The sequence below is a fragment of the Peromyscus leucopus genome, chromosome 18, assembly GCF_004664715.2.
Source record: "Peromyscus leucopus breed LL Stock chromosome 18, UCI_PerLeu_2.1, whole genome shotgun sequence".
NCBI classification, from domain to species: domain Eukaryota; kingdom Metazoa; phylum Chordata; class Mammalia; order Rodentia; family Cricetidae; genus Peromyscus; species Peromyscus leucopus.
The window spans coordinates 10,007,021-10,026,201 of record NC_051078.1 but is presented as its reverse complement, the minus strand read 5'-3'; the positions used below and the strand labels follow the sequence as shown (position 1 = coordinate 10,026,201).

The following is a 19,181-nucleotide window of genomic DNA, read 5'->3' as shown; positions in this document are numbered from 1 at the left end:
GACAATGTAAATTAGGCAGTCCAACAAGCGTGTTCTCTTCCCTCCTAATTCTGTCTGAGCTCCTTTCCTTTAAAGGGAACATTTGGAACAAGGTCTGTAAAACAGCCAGACAGATCAGGGACGGCCATTGCTTCTCTTATGGCTTCTTTCAGATTTCTGATTCCCCGGGGTGTGTGTGTGTGTGATTTCACTTATATGGTCCTTGGTGTTTTAAAGCCCAATTTACAATCGTTTGCAGAGCTGTTGAGGATTTCTACCTGTGATGCATATGTTTGTGCCTTTCTACTAGCCTACAAGCCATTTATTTTACCTACATCATCTCCTTCTGTGTCTCCACTTTCCCTTCTGTAACTAGACAGGCCACAACAAAATCAAAGAAAACCATGAAGTTCAGCTCTTAGGGAATCCATCCCCTTAATAACCCATGACTTTCCACCCATTCATCTTATCCTCTATGGATCACATGACACTGACATTTTGTGGCCATTTGCTCGTGAAACAAATGTTCAAACATCTTGCAGTGTTCTGTTTTGTTTTTTTTCTTCTTTTTTTCACCAATTACACTCATCTTGGCTGCCCATTAGGCTAACACGGAGAGTTCATAGAAAGTACTTGGGCAAAGAAAGGTCTTCAAGCCAAGCCAGCAGAATGGATGACGTATGGGGCCAGTGGTTGCAGGTAAGTGTTTAGCAACTTGCTCTCTAGGAAAACAATGGTCTGGATAGGAAGCTTATGCCAATGCCCGTGATGTAGAGACTCTCACATAGTGGACTTCCAGGGAACACGGGATTTGAAAGAGAGACGTTCACATCCAGCTCAGAGTTGAGGGGCTTTGTATTTTATGCGTACGAATCTTCTCTAAGCACAGCTGCAACAGGACCCTCTCCACCCCACAGTTCTTACTTTTCATTCAGTGTGTCTTCCCTATGACACCGAGAGGACAGCTGGAATCAATGCTATCAAACCACATAGGGTTCTTAATCTATAGACCATGATGCAATGCTGAGCCCCAAAGTCGCCTCTGACTAAAAAACACAGCACTGTTCATTCACTTTTTCTTGATTTTCTTCCCAATGGAGGATGAAAGGTTATCAGAGTATATTGAGTGTTTGTTTACATTTCGTTTAGTTAAGTATTGCTTAAGAACACTGAACATTTTTAGTACTGCCCATGCCATGCTGGGAACAACAAAGTGAATGATTTTCACTGTTGTCCTAGTACAGCTTTGCGTTTATCAAACTCGTAATACATGCAGTTATTTTCATTCACTTCGCCTGTATCTTTATATGCATTTGAAAACTTTAGATTTTTTTTTTCTTGTTTGTTTTTCTATGTAGCCCTGGATGTCCTGGAACTCACTTTGTAGACCAGGCTGGCCTCAAACTCAGAGATCCACCTGCCTCTGCCTCCAAATTGGTGGGATCAAAGGCGTATGCCACCACTGCTTGGCAAAAACCTTAGTCTTATCCCAAGTAGTATTTCTAGAGAGGTGTACCTATGTTAAGGCTGCCTGCATGGTATTTTTTCCAAGCAAAGCGATGTTTTAGGAGAAAGCTCTCTAGAAAAACCAACATTTCTACAGCTATATTTAATTACGCAAAAGAGGTCTACAAAGAACTCACGACACACTACTTATGACACTACTTACTGACTCGCTTTACTAGGTTCTACCTGCATGTCCACAAGGGAAGAAAATGGCAGGACCTCTTTTGTTTTGCTTTTGGTGCTGAGAACAGAACACAGGTTCTCATGAATGCTAGGCAAGCCTCCACCATTGAGTTACATCCCAGGGTATGTTCTTATACTTTCTTAGTTTACAGTCTTGGAAATGACGATTAATTTATATGTCAGTGATACTTTCTTCCAGATATATTTCTTCAACAAATACAAATTCCATGCTTTTATGCGCACACTGTAGCTTGGACAAGAAACTCCAGGCTTATGGACTAAAAGAACTTTAATTTACTATTGCCAAGAGTTATCATTTTTAAGTGAGACCTGAGAGTTCAGAAATGTGAAACATGGGCATAATTTCCAGTTGGTCAGCCTCACTGCAGGTGTTTTAGGATACTACAGAACAATTCAACAGTCTGCTGTTTTCAGCCATAGATCAAGAGTAATTTACAACTAGTAAGTCCTATGGCAAGTCAAAGAATTGTGGACAGTCAGGAGGAAAAGACAAAATTTAGTGTTTAAGAACTGACAAAATGGCTGGGGAGATGGCTCAGCAGTTAAGAGCACTGGCTGCTCTTCCAAAGGTTCTGAGTTCAATTCCCAGCTACCACATGGTGGCTCACAGCCATCTGTAACGAGATCTGGTGCCCTCTTCTGGCCTGCAGGTATACATGCAGGATGAATACTGTATACATAATAAAAAAATACATTTTTTTTTTTTTTAAAGAATTGGTAAAGCAAGCCAGGCACAGTGGCTAACACCTTCCATCCCAGCACTTGGGAGGAAAAGGCAGGTGGATCTCTGTGAGTTTGAGGCCAGCCTGGTCAACACAGTGAGTTCTAGGACAGCCAGGAGTATGTAAAAAGACCTTGTCTCAAACAAAAAACAAAACAAACAAAAAAGAGTTGATAAAACATAATAAAATTAATTTCTTATTTACAGCCCTGATATAGTTTTTTTATATGTTACTTGTGTTTCTTTTAGATTGAGGCCTTTGATGTTTTGTTTCTGTTCTCTCTCTCTCTCTCTCTCTCTCTCTCTCTCTCTCTCTCTCTCTCTCTCTCACACACACACACACACACACACACACAAACACACGAAACCATGATGTGTGAGTGGAGGTCAGAGGAAAAAAAATGACCACAGTTGTCTCTCCTTCCAGCATGCAGACTCCGGGCTTGAACTCAGGTCATTACGTATGGCAGCAAGTGCCTTCACCAACTGAATCATCTCACTGGCCCTGTTTGGGTTTCTTAATAAATAATCTCAGATTATATATATTCCTGACTGATATATATTATATCCTGAAGGATATAATGAATGATCAAGACCATTTGGATGCTGACATCATCAAAAGGAGAAAACGCTAATTTGAAGGCATGGAAACCTTTTTTGGTACATATTTTACTTGCATTCTTTGGGGAGAAAAAAATCGTAAGGGATCATGCCTTACCTGAGCAGGCTTCTTCTGAACAACTTGTTGTGGCTAAGGAAGAAAGAAACAAGAAAAATGTTACATTTTAAAAGGAAACATACAGAGGAAAAAAAAAAAGCCAAGTATTCACGCTGTAAGTGTGGGTGTGGATCTGCAAAGCAAAGGAGAAAATTAAATATTCAAAAAGTTCATCTACATTGAAGAGTGTTTATTCATAATCTCCACTGTGAGGGAGAGAACACATGTTCTTTAGTACTCATATTGAAATAAATTTGCTATAAGAAAAACTCAGTTTTCAGTCTGCATGCCATCAAACTTGAAGAGTGGAAAACCCCAACATCCTAACATTTTTTCTAATTCTTTACCAAGATAAAACTTACAAACCACTCAATTTACTCTTTTAGGGTGGCTAATTCAGAGGAATCTTTACTCTATTCAGCAGGTGCGTGATCAGCATCACAACCTAATTTTACAACATTTTCATTGTCCATAAAAGAAACTTTGTATCTCATTGTGACTGCTCCCCATGGAGGTCCTCGGCAACCTCCTAAGCTGAATTTACTATCAACCTACCCTCTGTTACATTAATTGGCTTGTTCCAGACATTTCATAGTGGAAGAATCATGCCTCAGGTCTTCTCATGTGTCTGCCCCCTCTCATTGACGAATTTAATTTCCAAATGAGGAGGGTAATTCATTCGGTAATATCTGAGATGGCTAATCTTAATTGCATTGACAATAACCATGGGAATACACCCCTGCCTGGGTGTGTCTGCAAACGAGTTTCTAAGAAATGTTTAACGGAAGAGAGAGGACCCACCCTGAGAGGGGCAGCACCATCCCGTTGTCTGGGTCCCAGGCTGGATGAAAAGGAGGAAGAAGTTGAGCAGCCACGCTCATCTCTCTGACTACCTGCCTCAGGCTTCTGCACCCCTGTTTCCCACCACAACGGACTGAGTCCCCTTGAATTGTAAGCCCAAGGCTACCCTTAAGTTGCCTTTCTCGGGTCTTTTGTAACAGAACTGAGAAAGCAGCTACTATAGTATCAACAGTTAATTGCTTTGTTTGCCAAATGCATACCAACCACATTTTACCTTTCTGGATGTTCATTAGATGGTGTCTATTCTGGCTATTTCCACCTCTTGGCTATTATGAACGGCTCCTATGAGCATTCATAAACACACTCCAGCGTGGGTATGTTTTCGTTCACTGTGGATAACGTAGGAGTGCTATTGCTGAGTGATAATGACAAGGCTCCCCAACCCTCTGCCAGCCGCCCCAATTTGAGCAGCTTCTAGATGGGTTTCCAAAGCAGTTACGCTATCTTACAGACCCGCCAGTGATGAAGGAGAGTTCTAATTTTTCCACATATGTCCCAGCACTTGTTACTGTCTGTCATTTTTATTCTAGACTTCCAACTGGGTGGAAAGTTAAATGCCATTGCTCCTATTGAAATTCTCTATCCCCTAATTACAGGAAACATTTTTCATGTGCTTACTAGTCATCCACTTAGCTTCTGTAAAGAAATGTGTATTCTACTGCTTTGCTCATTAAAAAAAAATGTTATTCATTTTTCTTTCAGCATTGAGACCTGTGCTGGCTAGTTTTATGTCAACTTGACACAGGATACAGTCATTTGAGAGGAGGAAACCTTGGGGCAGGAGGAGGTCTCCCTAAAGTCAAGCTTATCCCTGGGCTGGTGGCTCTGGATTCTGTAAGAAAGCAGGCTGAGCAATCCATAATGAACAAGCCAGTAAGCACTCCTCCATGGCCTCTGCATCAGCTCCTGCCTCCAGAGTCTTGCCCCGTTTAAGCTCCTGTCCTGACTTCCTGCCGTGATGGACCGTGATGTGGAAGTGTAAGGCAAATAAAGCCTTTCCTCCTCAACTTGCTTTTGGCCATGATATTTCATCACAACAGTAGAAATCCCTAGCTAAGACAAGACCCAAGGTTCTTTTATGCTCTGGGTATAATCCTTTATCAGATCTACAGTTTATGAACATTGTCCCCAGTTCTATGGATCCATCCACTTCGTTTGTTTGTTTTTTGAGACAGGGTTTCTCTGTGTAGCCCTGGCTGTCCTGGAACTCAATTTGTAGACTGGGCTGGCCTCGATCTCACAGAGATCCACCTGCCTCTGCCTCCTGAGTGCTGGGATTAAAGGTCACATGCCACCATGCCCAGCACAGTCTATTCACTTCTGTGATGGTGTCTTATGAAGATTTATTTTCCTATCTCCACCTGTGCATTTCATTGTCCTGGTAGACAATGTCTCTTCTGAATGAAACTTCTGAGTGAGATCTTCCTGCAGCCTGAATTAATTTTCCAACAAAGTTCCAGAAATGATTATTCTTCAGCAGTACAAAAGGTGTATCGGAAGTCCCGGCCCTTCAATAGATTGCTTTCTGAGAACATGTTTATGTCTGATTATAAGCCCTATTAATTCCATTTACACATTCCTGAAGTTTGCAAATATAACTAAGCCACCTTGATTCAGAGATTCAAGCGAAGGAAATGAAATTGCTACAGCCCTTCAGAAACATAAGAGGTGAATTAAACTCCCTTCATCCAGAATATAGAATGTCTGTAATGGAATGATGTTTTCTTGGATACTGAAAATATTATGTAAAGTTAGCAGAGTATTTTTTTTTACAGATGGATTATTTTTTTAAAAAAAAAATTAAAGACTTTAAAAAAAAAGGGAGGAAAAGATATTTTTACTGGGGTGGGGGGAAGACTTTGAACAGCAGTAGAGATAACATCATCATCATCAAAGCCCAGGTTTTGAGATGATTTTATTTTTCCAGGCAGACTTGAACCCAGGAATCACAGGGCTTCATGCCTCTTAGGATTCCAAAGTGTGTGCTGAGAGAGTATTCATTTCCGAAAGGTCACTTTTTAAGAAGAAACCGCCTTGCTCCTTCCTCGTTTCCCCCGCCGAGGACACCTGTACACTTTAACTCCCAAACCGTTTCAAATCCACACACATTCCTGCAGGCTGTCTGGCTCCTACTGCTCGTCAGCCCCCTCCTTTTTTTTGGCTGGGGAGCTCCATTCATGCGAGCCCCGCACAGTGCGTCTCAATGAAACTCTCTGAAAGGGCTGCCAGCTCGCCCAATTTTCCATGAATTAGGTCCTGACACTTCAGTGAGGGGAAAGACAGTGTCTGAACCTCTGCCAGCCTTGGCTCCCGGCCTAGTTCATGTCACAGAACTTCTCCCAGCTACACTTCATCCTTCTCAGGCCACCAAACAAACAGACCCTTGAATGCGTTCAATGCTGGTTGTGGTTAAGGCTGCCGGGATGTTTTCCCAGCCTCTGGCACCCGATGGCTCCAGACTGTGCCCAGAAAGTTTTTGTTGTTGTTGTTTGTTTTGTTTTTATTTTATTTTATTTTTTTATGAATGGCTTTGGTCTAAAAAACGCAGACCAAATCATAATAATACTACTGCCATTCATAAAAACAGAAAGGAAGCAAACTGCCAGCCAGGAAGCTTCCTGCACAACAAACTGTAAGCCTCTTATCTCGCCTGAGGCATCTCTTAGCTCAGAACTAAGTGTTGAGAAGGGGGAAGCAGGATTCTTACGGTTCTTGGCATCAAGCACATTTGGCCGCTGCATCTTCGTAAAGATCAAGTGATAACGCTGCTTATCAATCTCTAGCACAGCCAACATTATGTTTTCATAAATCTTGAAAAGAAAAAAAGACGCCTAATATTTTACACATGCGTATCCTGCAGAAAGGTGAAAATCCTGTATATTTTTAACACGTTCCCCCACGTGCCTGGGAAGGCATATACCTCAATGTTTTCACTTTCTCACCAGGAAACTAAGGCATGGGAGTGTTAATGTCCTCTAGTTTATTCCTGAGACTGAAACAACCTGAGTTTATTAATTTCCCTTGATCTCATGAGGAGACGCGTTCACTTCCAACAATACAAAGCAGTTCAGTCTCGAGCCAGCCCAGAAGAAAGGGCTGGGCTTCCTGAGCTACCTGGGGTGGAGGAAGAGGTTGACTTTGTATCTCTCAGGAGCCCCCCCCCAACACACACACACCTCACCTCCACCCCCTGCTCTCCAGCAGTCACTGCTGGGCCAAGCCCTGCTAGGTCAGCTCTTCTTAGGTACTGATGCCAGTAGTCAAGAAGGGGCCCCCACGTCACCTGCTCTTCGCTTTCTCTCTGGGAGATGTTTTAAAGGCATGGATTCCACTGAAGAGACAGCAGTTGTTCATGTAAATGGCAATTCCAACCGTTCTGTTGCTGGCGAGCCTGTGCACCCAGTAGGCTTGTATGGCAGAGGGCTGGTGTGCAGCCTGGCCATGCGTGGAGAATTAGAATTCACCACGAGAGATAAGACACCTATCACAGTGCTTTCGTAAACACCTTCTCATTTAAACTTCTTGTATGTGTTCCTGGGATGTCTGTGCTCACCTAGGTGTGCCCATGCGCGTGTGGGTGCACGTAGAGTCTAGATGTCAATATTAAGGTGTCTAACTCAGTTGTTCACTACCTTAATTATTTTTACACTTATTTATTGCATGTCTCGGTTCACACACACACATGTACGGGTGCCATCCCATATACGTGAGGGCAGAGGACAACTTGTGGGAGTCGGCTCTCTTCTGCCCTGTGGGTTCCATGGAACTCAGACCGTCCATCTTGGCACCAAGTAGCCCTCATCCGCTAAGCTGTCTTGCCAGTCCTCCATTTTGCTGTCGGAGACCGGGACTTTCAGTGAGCCTGGCGCTCACTTATTTGTCGAGGCTGGCTGGCCACCAAGTTCCAGGGATCTGCCTCCACCTCCCCAGCACTGGAGTGAGGTGTAATCCGACACACCAGGCTCTTCCTGTGAATGCCACAGACCCAAAGTCTGGCCCTCATACGTATGCATCCGCCACGTGACTCACTAGCCATCTCCCTAGACTCTTAGTTAAACTTCCAAAATTCAATTCGGGAAACTTTTTCCCAGAACAAAGCATCCCCGTCACCGCCAGCAGCACCATCAAGAGACTTAGAAGAAGAAATGCTTTGTGTTACTATACAATTAAAGTGAGATCCCAAAAACTCTCCTGATGGGACATATCCTAGAAAGGGGCCCCTCTAACCACACAGCCTTCAGTCTACTGCTCTACAGGTTGGCTCATCCATAGCTAGTCCAACCTTAACCCAAAGTATTACACTCATGCAAATTAATAACTGTTGAAGTCCACACAAACAGCTTAGGAGTCAGAATCCCATGACACTGTAGAACATACATGGAAAAAAAAAGCACATATTTTGGGGATTCTGAGATCTACATAGCAATGCAGTAAAATAGTTCATTGATTGATTGATTGATTTCTTGGACACAGGGTCTCACTATATATCTTTGGCTGTCCTGGAACTTGCTATGTAGACCAGGCTGGTCTTGAAGTCGGAGATCTGCCTGCTTCTGTCTCTCAAGTGTTGGGATTAAAGGCACACACCACCACACCTGACTAGTTTTTCTATTCTTAAAGTTCATGTTGTATTTTTTGCTTTTATGACTGTGCAAAGGGACACGTAGGCAGGAAACAGTCCACCATTCTACCTATGTGTTTTAGAGGGAGTTCCCTAGCACTCTTGAGAATACAGTCTGTGGTTCCAGAGAGTCGAAGTCCAAATCTGCCTTGGTGCTGATCAGCATTAGCCTGTATGTGAGGCAGAGACGTATGATTCCCTGGCTAGCCAGCCTGGCCAAATAAGTGAGCTCCAGGTTCACTTCAAGTCCTGGTCTCACACAGTAAGATGGAGGGCTGGTAGAAGAGCTTAGCAGATGAGATCTAACTTTGGGGGTTTTGCCTTCTTGCCAGTGTCTTAAATATATCTTCAGGATGAAGGGACTGATCAACAAGGAACCCTTTAAAAAATCAGTGTCCTGAGTCCTGATTGGTCCCTGCATCCATCCTGCCATCTTGACCTTGAACTTCGCCACTGGCCCATCCAGCAGAAATCAGCGTTTCTCAAGCTGTGTGTCCGGCAAGAGACACGTAACAGTAAATAAGAAACATGTCAAGAAGCTCAGAGACACAGGAGGGAAAGACGTGAGGAGGTACACGGTGGAGAATACAGTACAGTTTTCAATTCAGTTTTTTTTTCTTTTTCTTTTTCCTACAGGACATTCTTACATGTGGGAAGACATGCCCCTCAACGCCACAAACAACAGAAAGAAGAAAGAGGTGCCCAGAAGGTTCCATGGCCACAGGTTCCTCTGAGCGGAGGCGCGCATCCTTAGGACTCTCAAAGGACAGGGCATAAAGGTCTGAAACGGCGTGACGAGGGTTTGTTCCGCACAGCTCGAGACAGATGCTGGAGCCAAAGCCTAAACTTCAGCAACCTGAGTTCAAGGGGTGGAAAGACCCAGGGGCAGTGTGTGATGAATGAAAACATCTATAAGGTAATGGAAGTGAAATCAAATACAATTTGAGGAGAAAAATCATTAATGTACAAATTTGCTGTCAATATTCCAACTCGTTGGTGACAGACTAGAAAATCGGCTTAAGATGTCTATTGTTATTATCCAGAAAGAAGTTACATTAAGCTGGATTTGGACTTGCATTATTATATATATATATATATTACATATATATAAATATATATATATTACATATATATAATATTCTGTTATTCTGTATAATGTGTATTGTACTCTGTATACTTTCCCATGTGTGCTTATGAGAGGAAATAATGGGGTCATGTTCATTACATTTTATGTTCATAAAAAATTTAGAATTAATACTTCTTTCAGTGGACCTAAAAACATTGTTTAAGGTCATATTGAAATGTGAAGTTTTTAATTATTTACTTATTTATTTAGGTTTTGGGGACGGGGTCGTAGGTAGCCCAGGTGTAGGGGAGGCTGGTTTTGAATTCTTGATCCTCTGACTTCACTCCAAATACTGTCATAATGGGTGTGTACCACGCCACCACACCCAGTTCTGAAATGGCTTTATAGTTTCATTTGGCTCCCTAAGTATTTCCTAGAAACTATAACATTTAGTCACAGAAACTGAATTTTAAAAGCTGAATCACGATTTTAGGCATTTCCTTTCCTAAAGGATAAATTTACTGTTAATCCCCCATGTTCTCAGGAACTACAAAGGGATGGTTTATGGGCTGGGAGCCCTGTGATACTTAACTGACTCATATCTCTCCTGGAGCCCGAATTTAGCACTGTTTTCTTGGCACTGATGTGCGACTAACTTCAGCTGCAGAGTTATTTTCCTTGGAGGAAGCTTAATATTCATTCTGAGAAATGTTAGCTATTCCCGAACGAGTTAGCTTATATCCTGAAACATTTTTAACAGTTGCGGAAGTGAGTTCTTCCTCTTCCACATTCTCACACTTCCAGAGTGGCCCCAGCATCCCGACTTTTCCCAAGGATGTCTTCCTCTTGGATCTTCCCTCAAAAGTTTTTTTTTCCCCCCTGCATTTCATGACTCTTTCCTTATACTCTGAATTACAATGTCTCCATCCCCCCCCCTTTTTTTTTAAGAAAAGCTTTTTGGCTGGCTTCCTGACTTACTCAGTTCCAAACCTGAGAGGAACATCAAGTCAACCCCGGAACTATCGAGCTCAATTTGGCTTCTTGGATAGGCATTTTGTCATCTTCTAACCACGAAGCTTTGTTTAGAATGGCTGGCACATTCCAGAAATGTATTTCTGAACATTGTTTCATGAGCATATATATCACCAAGCAAAAACCAACATTAATTATAACTCGGGTGAGATGAGGATGTGGCTTAATTTCATATTTCCACTGTCCAGATGGGATAGTAGAGAATGTATTTAATCATTTAGTGATTTAGTGCATATCGCCCAACGTATTTCTCACAATGGCCATCTGAAGCACTGCCATTCAGCGTCACACATGAAGGTGGGATGGCCTTCAAAAACTTACAAGGTCAGCCATAAGGAAGTCCCAACTCCAACCCAGGGTATCTGGTCCACAGCTTTCGATCTCCATATCACATGGTACCAGAGAGGTAGGTCTTTTGGGTAATCATTTAGCTTACCCCTTGCTTTTAATTTTTCAAAAATGGAAAATCAATGTTTTGGTAACTATTGTTTGAAACAGTGTCGTTTAAATAATATATAATTAAAATATTTCTAAGACTATGATTTCATGAAGAAAAAAAGACCAAATGAGAAAATCATATTTTAAAAATAATTTTTTTTTAAAAGAGCAGGGTTAGAAGGAATGCCTCTCATGTATTTAAAGGACAAATCAGCATTAGGAAACTATTTGTATAATAACAGTATGGCTCAGAAAAGAAGAGGTTTTTGTTGTAGTAAATTCAAGATGTCGAACCAGGGATGGTGGTCCACACTTGCAATCTCAAAATTAGGGAGGCTGAATGAAGCAGAAAGATCATGGGTTTGAGGCTAATCTGCACAGGTTACAGTTCCTGGTCTCAAAAATCAGAGAAAACAAACTAAAGATTCAAGTGTTTCGCAGATCAAATAGCATCTTGTTTCTCGTTAGATTTCAGTTGAAAGTAGAAATTCTACCTCATCAAATATGACCCCATCATTACCTATATACCTGTCTTCATCCTTTTATTTATCTCTCATTCCCTTCAAACTCTAAAAAATTCAGTTAAGGCTGTGAATGCAACGGCACCTGTGATGAATGCTAGTGAATTCTTTCCTTGTTGTATTTTTATAACTTGCTCTCAGATTTTGATTATTAGCTATACATTCTATGGTGCATACAGCATAGGAAATACAAGACATAGTTTCTGCAACCGTGGTGTTTATAATCTCATGCTGTGTGTTATTTATTATTGTTTGGAACTAAAATGTGAGGGCAGTTGAAGATGCTTGCCTAGGTCCCCATAGGAGCTCCGCAGCATCAGGCTTTTCTCATTTCCCCTCCACGGCTTTCTATTAAAGCAATTGGTACATTTCTTGCCTTTAATCCCTTGTCCGGCATGGTCTCTGCACTCGCTGGCTGATGCCTTTGGGAATGTGCACATTCCTTTGGAATGTGACCACCAGCGACATTTAATTTTTACCCATGGTTCATTGCATTGCTACACAGGGGGGAGTTATGTAAAACACCCCATTCCAAGTTTGCGTACATATATAATACTTACGCATATTTATATTAAGGTGTAATTACTAGTCAAAGATCCCAACAATGACCATTTCACGCCCAAGTTGGGAGAAAGCTGGGTGCACAACTGGGAACAATCCAGTGCGGAATTTCAATGAGAGTCTTCCCAGATTCTGTCCACCCACTTGACCCAGCCCCCGACACAGTTCTTGTCTTCTATGTGGAATACAATTTCAAAAAAGCTTTCCAAGTAATTTCTTCATTACTTTCCAAGTAATTTCTCTCATTGCCTGGAAGAAATCTTCCTCTTCTCCAAAGCAAAAGGGCCAGACCTCTGTGGCCTGAGATGTCCAGAACTATGAGATAAAGTAAGGCTTCCCTCCTCTTCACTCAATTCTCTCGGGTATTTTGTTATAGTAATAGAAAGTTAACACACGTATTAGAGATGATTTTATCTTCTTATACTTCATATCAACCAGCGCATGTGAAAAGGTCTAATGAGAACTACACCAATGTATAAGAACCTCAAATCACAGAAAAGGACTGAGGAAACCTCACCTTCAACTGACTAGGAAGATATAGTTTATTTAGCGTAACAAGCTTATTGGTGATGCACCTTCCACGGTGGTAAATTCTGTGGGTCAAGAGTTATTCAGAGCCTGGCCGGAATTCCACCCCGTCACCTTACAGTTTTTTTTCTCAGTCTCTCTCCCTCAGGATCACATGTGTGAGAGTCGTGATGCTCTAGGGATGAAATTTCCAGCCAAACAGTGGTTCTCAACCCTCCTAACGCTGCGGCCCTTTAATACAGCTCTTCAAGTTGTGCTGACCCCCAATCATAACATTATTTTCATTGCTACTTCATAACTGCAATTTTGCTGCTTTTATGAATTGTATCGTAATATCTGTGTTTTCTGATGGTCTTAGGTGACCCCTGTGAAAGGGTTGATTGACCCCTGGGGTTGAGAACCGCTGAGCCAAAGGTAGAAAAAGCTCCTCCTTCTTTGTGCTGAGCAGATTCCCCTGTAAGGTAATGGGGTGGGCTCCAGCTAGTCAAGGTACCCCTGAGTCCTGAGAAAGGTCACTTTGTGTCACCAAAGAATGACAAGAAACAGAGATGGCAACAACCAGTTTGGTGGTTGATAGGACCCCCTTCCCGGCTCTAAAATCTGAGCACAGGCTGATTTCCCTGCTGGTTCCTCCATCCTGCCTTTGTGGGCTACATCTGACGAGGGAGAACAGGTCTCTCCATACAATGTACAGTTTCAGCTTTACAATTACTAGGACAGAGAGCTTTGTTGGCCGGTCTGGACCAGTCCTCTGGAAACTCAGCTCCGAGTTCACTTCACTGTGGTCTGAAGAGTGAAGCCTTCCTCGACAGCCAGTGCGTGGATGTGCCATGCTGCCTAAAACCCGGCTGCAACGCATGGGTCGCGTCCGAAGGGAATTCTGGAGATGATGGGCAGCCGTTAAATCACATGAGCCCCGGCCCCACCCTCAGGAGTCCGAGTTAAGTGTCTAACGGGCTTTTAATTGGGAGTCAACTGGAGTTCTGCTCAGTTACACGGAGGAGCAGAACCCCAGGGTGGGCAGGGCCCCCCTGAGCCCACAATCACTGCTCTCTTTGTCTTGCGCTGCTCTTCTGACTGCCTTGCAGTTCAGCAGGGAGGATCCCGACCCCATAAACAAGTTGTCTATTGAAATGAGATGCTCAGCTCTCGGCAGACGCGGTGGTATCCGAGTCCTGGGCTCTAAATAATGCATGCTTTGGTATGTCTGGACTTGCTACCACATATGTGCATGTACCTCTGACCTTGGAGGGGATGTTAGTGCTGGTAGCACTTTTTTTTTTAAATTATTTTATTTTATTTTAATAAAGGAAGGATGTTTAGAAGGCACCGGCCACCATTACCTTTTCAGGATGTGGAAGCTAGTTTGAGTGATTACAAGGCAGCTTTTTGGCCTTGGGGTGGGGAGGGGAGCCCCTCTAAAAAACTCCATTGATTTTTGTAAGCTTCAGAGGTAACGTTTGGGTACCCAAGGAGTCCTGCTGGGAAAGGGCTTGCAAGATGGCGTTAGAAAATATGGCCTTGGAATTAGAAAGACCAGAGAGTGGAGCTGGGACTCACTAGGTACAAGCAGTGTAACTCTTTAGCAATTGAAATGGCACTTTCCTCATCTGTATGATGTAGACGCCTCACTGGGTGGTTGGGGGTGACTGCATGGGAAGTCCCCAAGGTGCACAGCTCCACTGCTGGTGGAGGACATGCAATAAACACCACTTAACAGCACGAAGGTGGGCGGCCATTGTGGCGGCAGCAGCCGCAGCGGCAGCCGCAGCAGCAAGGGAGACGCATTCAGGGTTTATGATTTCATTGCTCGGTATCAGAGACCTTGGCAGCACCCTTGGGAGTGATCACAGGACTCTGCCCCGCACACTTAAAAGCCACATCGTCCTCTTGTTTGCCAATATGTCATTTGGGCCTTGTTGAAATTTTTTTTGGTGGCCTCCAGGACAAGGCCACCAAAACAGAATGTCCCATGCACTTTGTGCACATACCCCATACATGACAGTGGTGGTTTCCTTTGTATTGCGTGAGGCATCATCCATAGATGCACAGTCCTCGGAGATAGGATCTATTTCGTTATTCGGCGCTAGCCAGGCTTTTTATAGCACCTAACTGGCCGATGGAGATGGCCTCCCTCAATAATCTTAAGGAAAGGAGGGGAGAAAGGAATGGAGCAAGACACACGCATGCGTGCACACACACACACACACACACACACACACACACACACGCATGCGCACGCGCGCACACACGAGAGAGAGAGAGAGAGAGAGAGAGAGACAGACAGACAGACAGACAGACAGACGAGAATTCTGGCATTCATAATGGTCACGAAGACAGAGAGACAGAGACACACACAGTCCTTGCATTCACCATGGTCACAAGGAATCAGTACTTCGTAGTCAAACAGCCTGCTAATGGTGGCTTACAGATGACATCTGACCTGCGGGTCCTGTGTGTGAGTGGATCTGGCCCCACGAACTTGCAAGTGACAGGTGAGGCGTGGCCCAGAACTCCGTGAAGCTCCTTCACAGTACTGCTCTAATACGACACTGGATCACCCACGTAACCCCTGTAACCCCTTAAGTACTCGGCTGCCACCTGCAAGGCCTGCCTGGCTTTCGGTCTTCCCTGTGCTCCTACCTGCAAAGCTCTGGGGTTCTGGGAAAGCCGGGTGGAGGGTTTCTTTAGGAGAAAGAAAAAAAAAACACTTTTATTAAATTGGTGGCTGGAAAGATGAGTCAGCCATTAAGAGCGCTTACTGCTCCCACAGAAGGCCCGGGTTCGGTTCCCAGCACCCACCCTGGGCAGCAGTTCACAAATATGCCTGTAACTCCAGTCCCAGGGCACCCAACAAACACCCTCCTCTGACCTGACTGTGTCCCCTTCTGCTGGGGTTCCTGGAAGGGGGAACCGCTCCTCCCTCCTTTTCCTCTGCAAGCCCCTCAGGCCCCTCAGAGAAGGGCCCCACTTCGTGGTCACGGAGTGGCTGAGTCTGTCCCCTGGATCCTGTGGAGACACTTGGCTCGTTCAGAGTCAACAGAGAGGACGCAAGGAAGTCAAGGCGGTAACTGCCAGGCTGTAAGGTAGGGATTTATACATTCCCGGTCCATCGACCTATACGCAGATCGCTTTCAACTCCCAAACCTCCCACGATAGGAGGAAGGCCACATGGCGGTGTAAAAGCTCCCGAGTTACACTCGCCACTCAGCGCGTAGGACCATGCACGCTGCGGCAGCACCGAGAAATGGAGGCACGCTGAAGCATGGCTTGGGTGAAAACACGGGGCCGTGCGGCTCTTAGGAAGGCAAGTCTTGCACTCTCCAGTTGCAGCCACAACATATTAGGTAGTAAAACACAGGAATGCAAACAGGCCAGTGGGCTGGGGAATAAAGGGAACCCTCCAGGGGCGTGGATTCCAGCGGTGCCATAAACGAGATGCAAAAACATCAAAGTACAAAGAGATGCTAACGTTATTAAACAATATGGTCATTACCATAACGCAGAGGAAACCTGCCGTGCGCACCAGACTCTCTGTAATTTAGGAATGCCCAGTAAGTCACCGCCCTTGAGAAGCTGTGTAGGGTCTCACTTGTTCAGCTGGGTGGAGCAGTAGATCTCCCAATGGACACCCCATCTAACTCAGAATTAAAATGCTCATGCCACATTCTCTCTAGGTGGCTGGCTCTGTTTGAAGAGGTGTGAGGAATGTCTTCTCTTGGGAGGGGCACAGTGAACACAGAGATAAGTGTAAACTGTGTGTGAGGCGTCTGAGCGGTTGGCAGAGACCTACAAACCGTCCGGGAAGGACAATGCTGCTGAAAATGGATGTCAGAAAAGAAGGGGAGATGTGGCAGTGTGATGGTGGTGGAGGTGCAGTGTCAGCTGGACCGGGTTTGGAATCACCATGGAAACATACTTCTGGGTGTGTCTATGAAGGTGTTCCCAGAGACACTTCAGTGAGGGGAGAAGAAGCACCCCGGAGGTAGGACGTACCATCCAATGGGCTAGGATCCTTGACTGAATGAGAGAGAGAGAGAGAGAGAGAGAGAGAGAGAGAGAGAGAGAGAGAGAGAGAGAGAGAGAGAGGATGCTGGTGCTCGCTCAGCATATCTCTCTCTCTCTCTCTCTCTCTCTCTCTCTCTCTCTCTCTCTCTATTTCTTGACCACAGTGAGGGCTGTTCTGCTTCATAGGCTTTAGGCAGTTCCTTTTGCTAGAGAACCTAGATCCCAAAGCCAAACGTGTATGTAATACCACAAGACAATTAGAGGGAGCTTAATTAAACTATGCACATTTAATTAGTTGATCCGAGGGTCAGATAGTCAGATAAACTTCAGGGTCTTGGATTCGTTAACCATTCCAGCCCTCCACTGATGGGGCTGGTCTTTCCTATCAACTAATAGGTCCCACATTCAGAATTTTTCAGCGGGGAAGAAAAATGTAGATGTTTAATTGGCAATTTGTATGCTAAAAATGCTGTGAGCCTTTGTACACATGGGTATTTATGTACACCTCTCCGTCCACATACACGTACCTTCATACACACAGAGCTATAAACTCAGTTAGCTCCTGGGCTCCATTCTTGTAGCCCTTGATAAATAGGGGAGTTATAATCATATAAAAGATTTTTATGGGGGTGAAACTCTTTCAACCTTGGATTGCTTTATATAGTTGTGAGATGGCGGTTTAGGGAGGGAAATTCCAAAATGTGAATATGGTACTTAAACCTCTTAATTTTTTTTTCTTCAAAGGACGAGAAAAAGAAGAAAATTGTGTTTTCCTATCCAGAACAATGGCGCGCAGAAGGACCATGGGCAGAAAAGTCACTTTACGAAGAGTAACTAGAAGAACCCCATGGCTCGAGCCCCATTTCATGAAACACGTGGGTTTAAAAAAAGAAAACCCAGTGGCCATAAAACAACCTTTCTTTGATGCTGAACAAAAGGCAAGCTTGAAATTGAGTGCTGCTGAGCAAGAAGAGGAAAAAATACACACGTCTTTACCTTCAGCTTAGCTCAAATCTGCCGTCCGAAGAGCCTCGTGCTTAACTCTTTGTATGAGAAATGTGTCAAAACATCCAGTTAATAGCAAAGCCCTCGAGTAAACCCTAAAAATAGGCCTTTTCCTTCTTTTTCAGAGTCTTAAATAGTTAGAAAACTCCCTCGTTCAATATGGTCTTTCTTGTCTTTCCCACGTTACAAAATTAAAGGTAATACATAAGATTTATGTCATTTCCCAGTATAGAACCAAAGTTTAATTTTTTTTTTTTAAATTGCGATATTGATTACTTTAAATACAGAGCTTTGATAGCGTTTTCATTTTCCAAAGTCAGTTTATAATACGGATTTTTTCCCCAAAGGTCAAAAACAATATATTAAGGAAATACCACCTGATACTTAGGGCTTGCACAGGAAATTTGCATTTCTACTTTTCCTTAGCTGAAGGGAGGAAATGACAGTCTACTTTGTTAGTCCCAGGCAGAGTCCCAATAGCTGCAAAGGATCAGGCAGAAAGAGAGGCAGCCAAGGGCCCCCTTTCTAGCTGAATTTCTGTGGAAATTGCACTTTCAGTGCGGGGGGGGGGGGGGGGAACAGAGAGCATACATGAAAAGCCCCGGCTCCCCCAAGCTCTCTCCTCTGCTCCCATTAGAGCTGGCAGTGAGCCAGCCCTGCAGAAGGGCAGGTATGGGCACATTTCTCAGTCTTTTGTAAACAGTCCCGGAAGGATTGAGGTGGTGGTCGTGGCCATGGCCTTTGACTTGCCTCCAAAAGTGAGGAGGAGTTCGCCGTGGAGAATGCCTGTCTACAGTTCACTGGACCCCCTTTTCGCCGCAGTTTTATTTACAAACCAAACAAGGTTGAAGATAGATTACTTCCTACCGGCCAGCCACAGGAAAGGAGCATTTGGTGGAGACATAGGATACACGTTCAAGAACAAAGGCGCTCTCGCGCGCGCGGGGCATCTTTTCTTAGAAGCACTCAACCACGTCGGGGCTCATAAAACATTGTACTCTGAAAATAGTCTCTGCCAGCTCAGCTTCTCTGAAGTGTCCTCTCCCTATCTATCTGCTGTGATTTCCTTCCGCCCTTACTTATCATCACAGAACAACCTGCTGGCTCCTGCCACACACCTTGTGCTTATGTGCAATGCTATGTCTTGACACTTGAAAAAACTTCATCTAATGGATCATTGATTGATTTGGGCAAGGGCAAATGGCCAGTTTAACCAACTGTTCAGTGACTGGATTGCACAGTCGCCTGGAAGTCTGCTCTCCGCTGAATGTAGTCTAAAATTGACCAGAAATGAGTACTCCTCAAAGTCCTTGATGGCCATTACTTGAAATACCTAGAAGATTTATTTTATTTCCCTGTGTGGATTGCTACTTAAATACACATTCTTTTAGAACGATGAAATTGAATTTGAT

At 44.0% G+C, this 19,181-nt stretch overlaps 1 protein-coding gene across 1 annotated transcript in view; it reads right to left on the bottom strand.

The window, feature by feature from the left end:
* Window positions 1–19,181, bottom strand: part of Hmga2 (high mobility group AT-hook 2) — a 122,581-nt gene that overhangs the window by 9,843 nt on the left and 93,557 nt on the right. Inside the window, exon 4 of the mRNA XM_037196735.1 lies at window positions 3,129–3,161. Coding sequence (XP_037052630.1) covers window positions 3,129–3,161 — 33 coding nt within the window. The remainder of the gene's footprint in view (window positions 1–3,128; window positions 3,162–19,181) is intronic.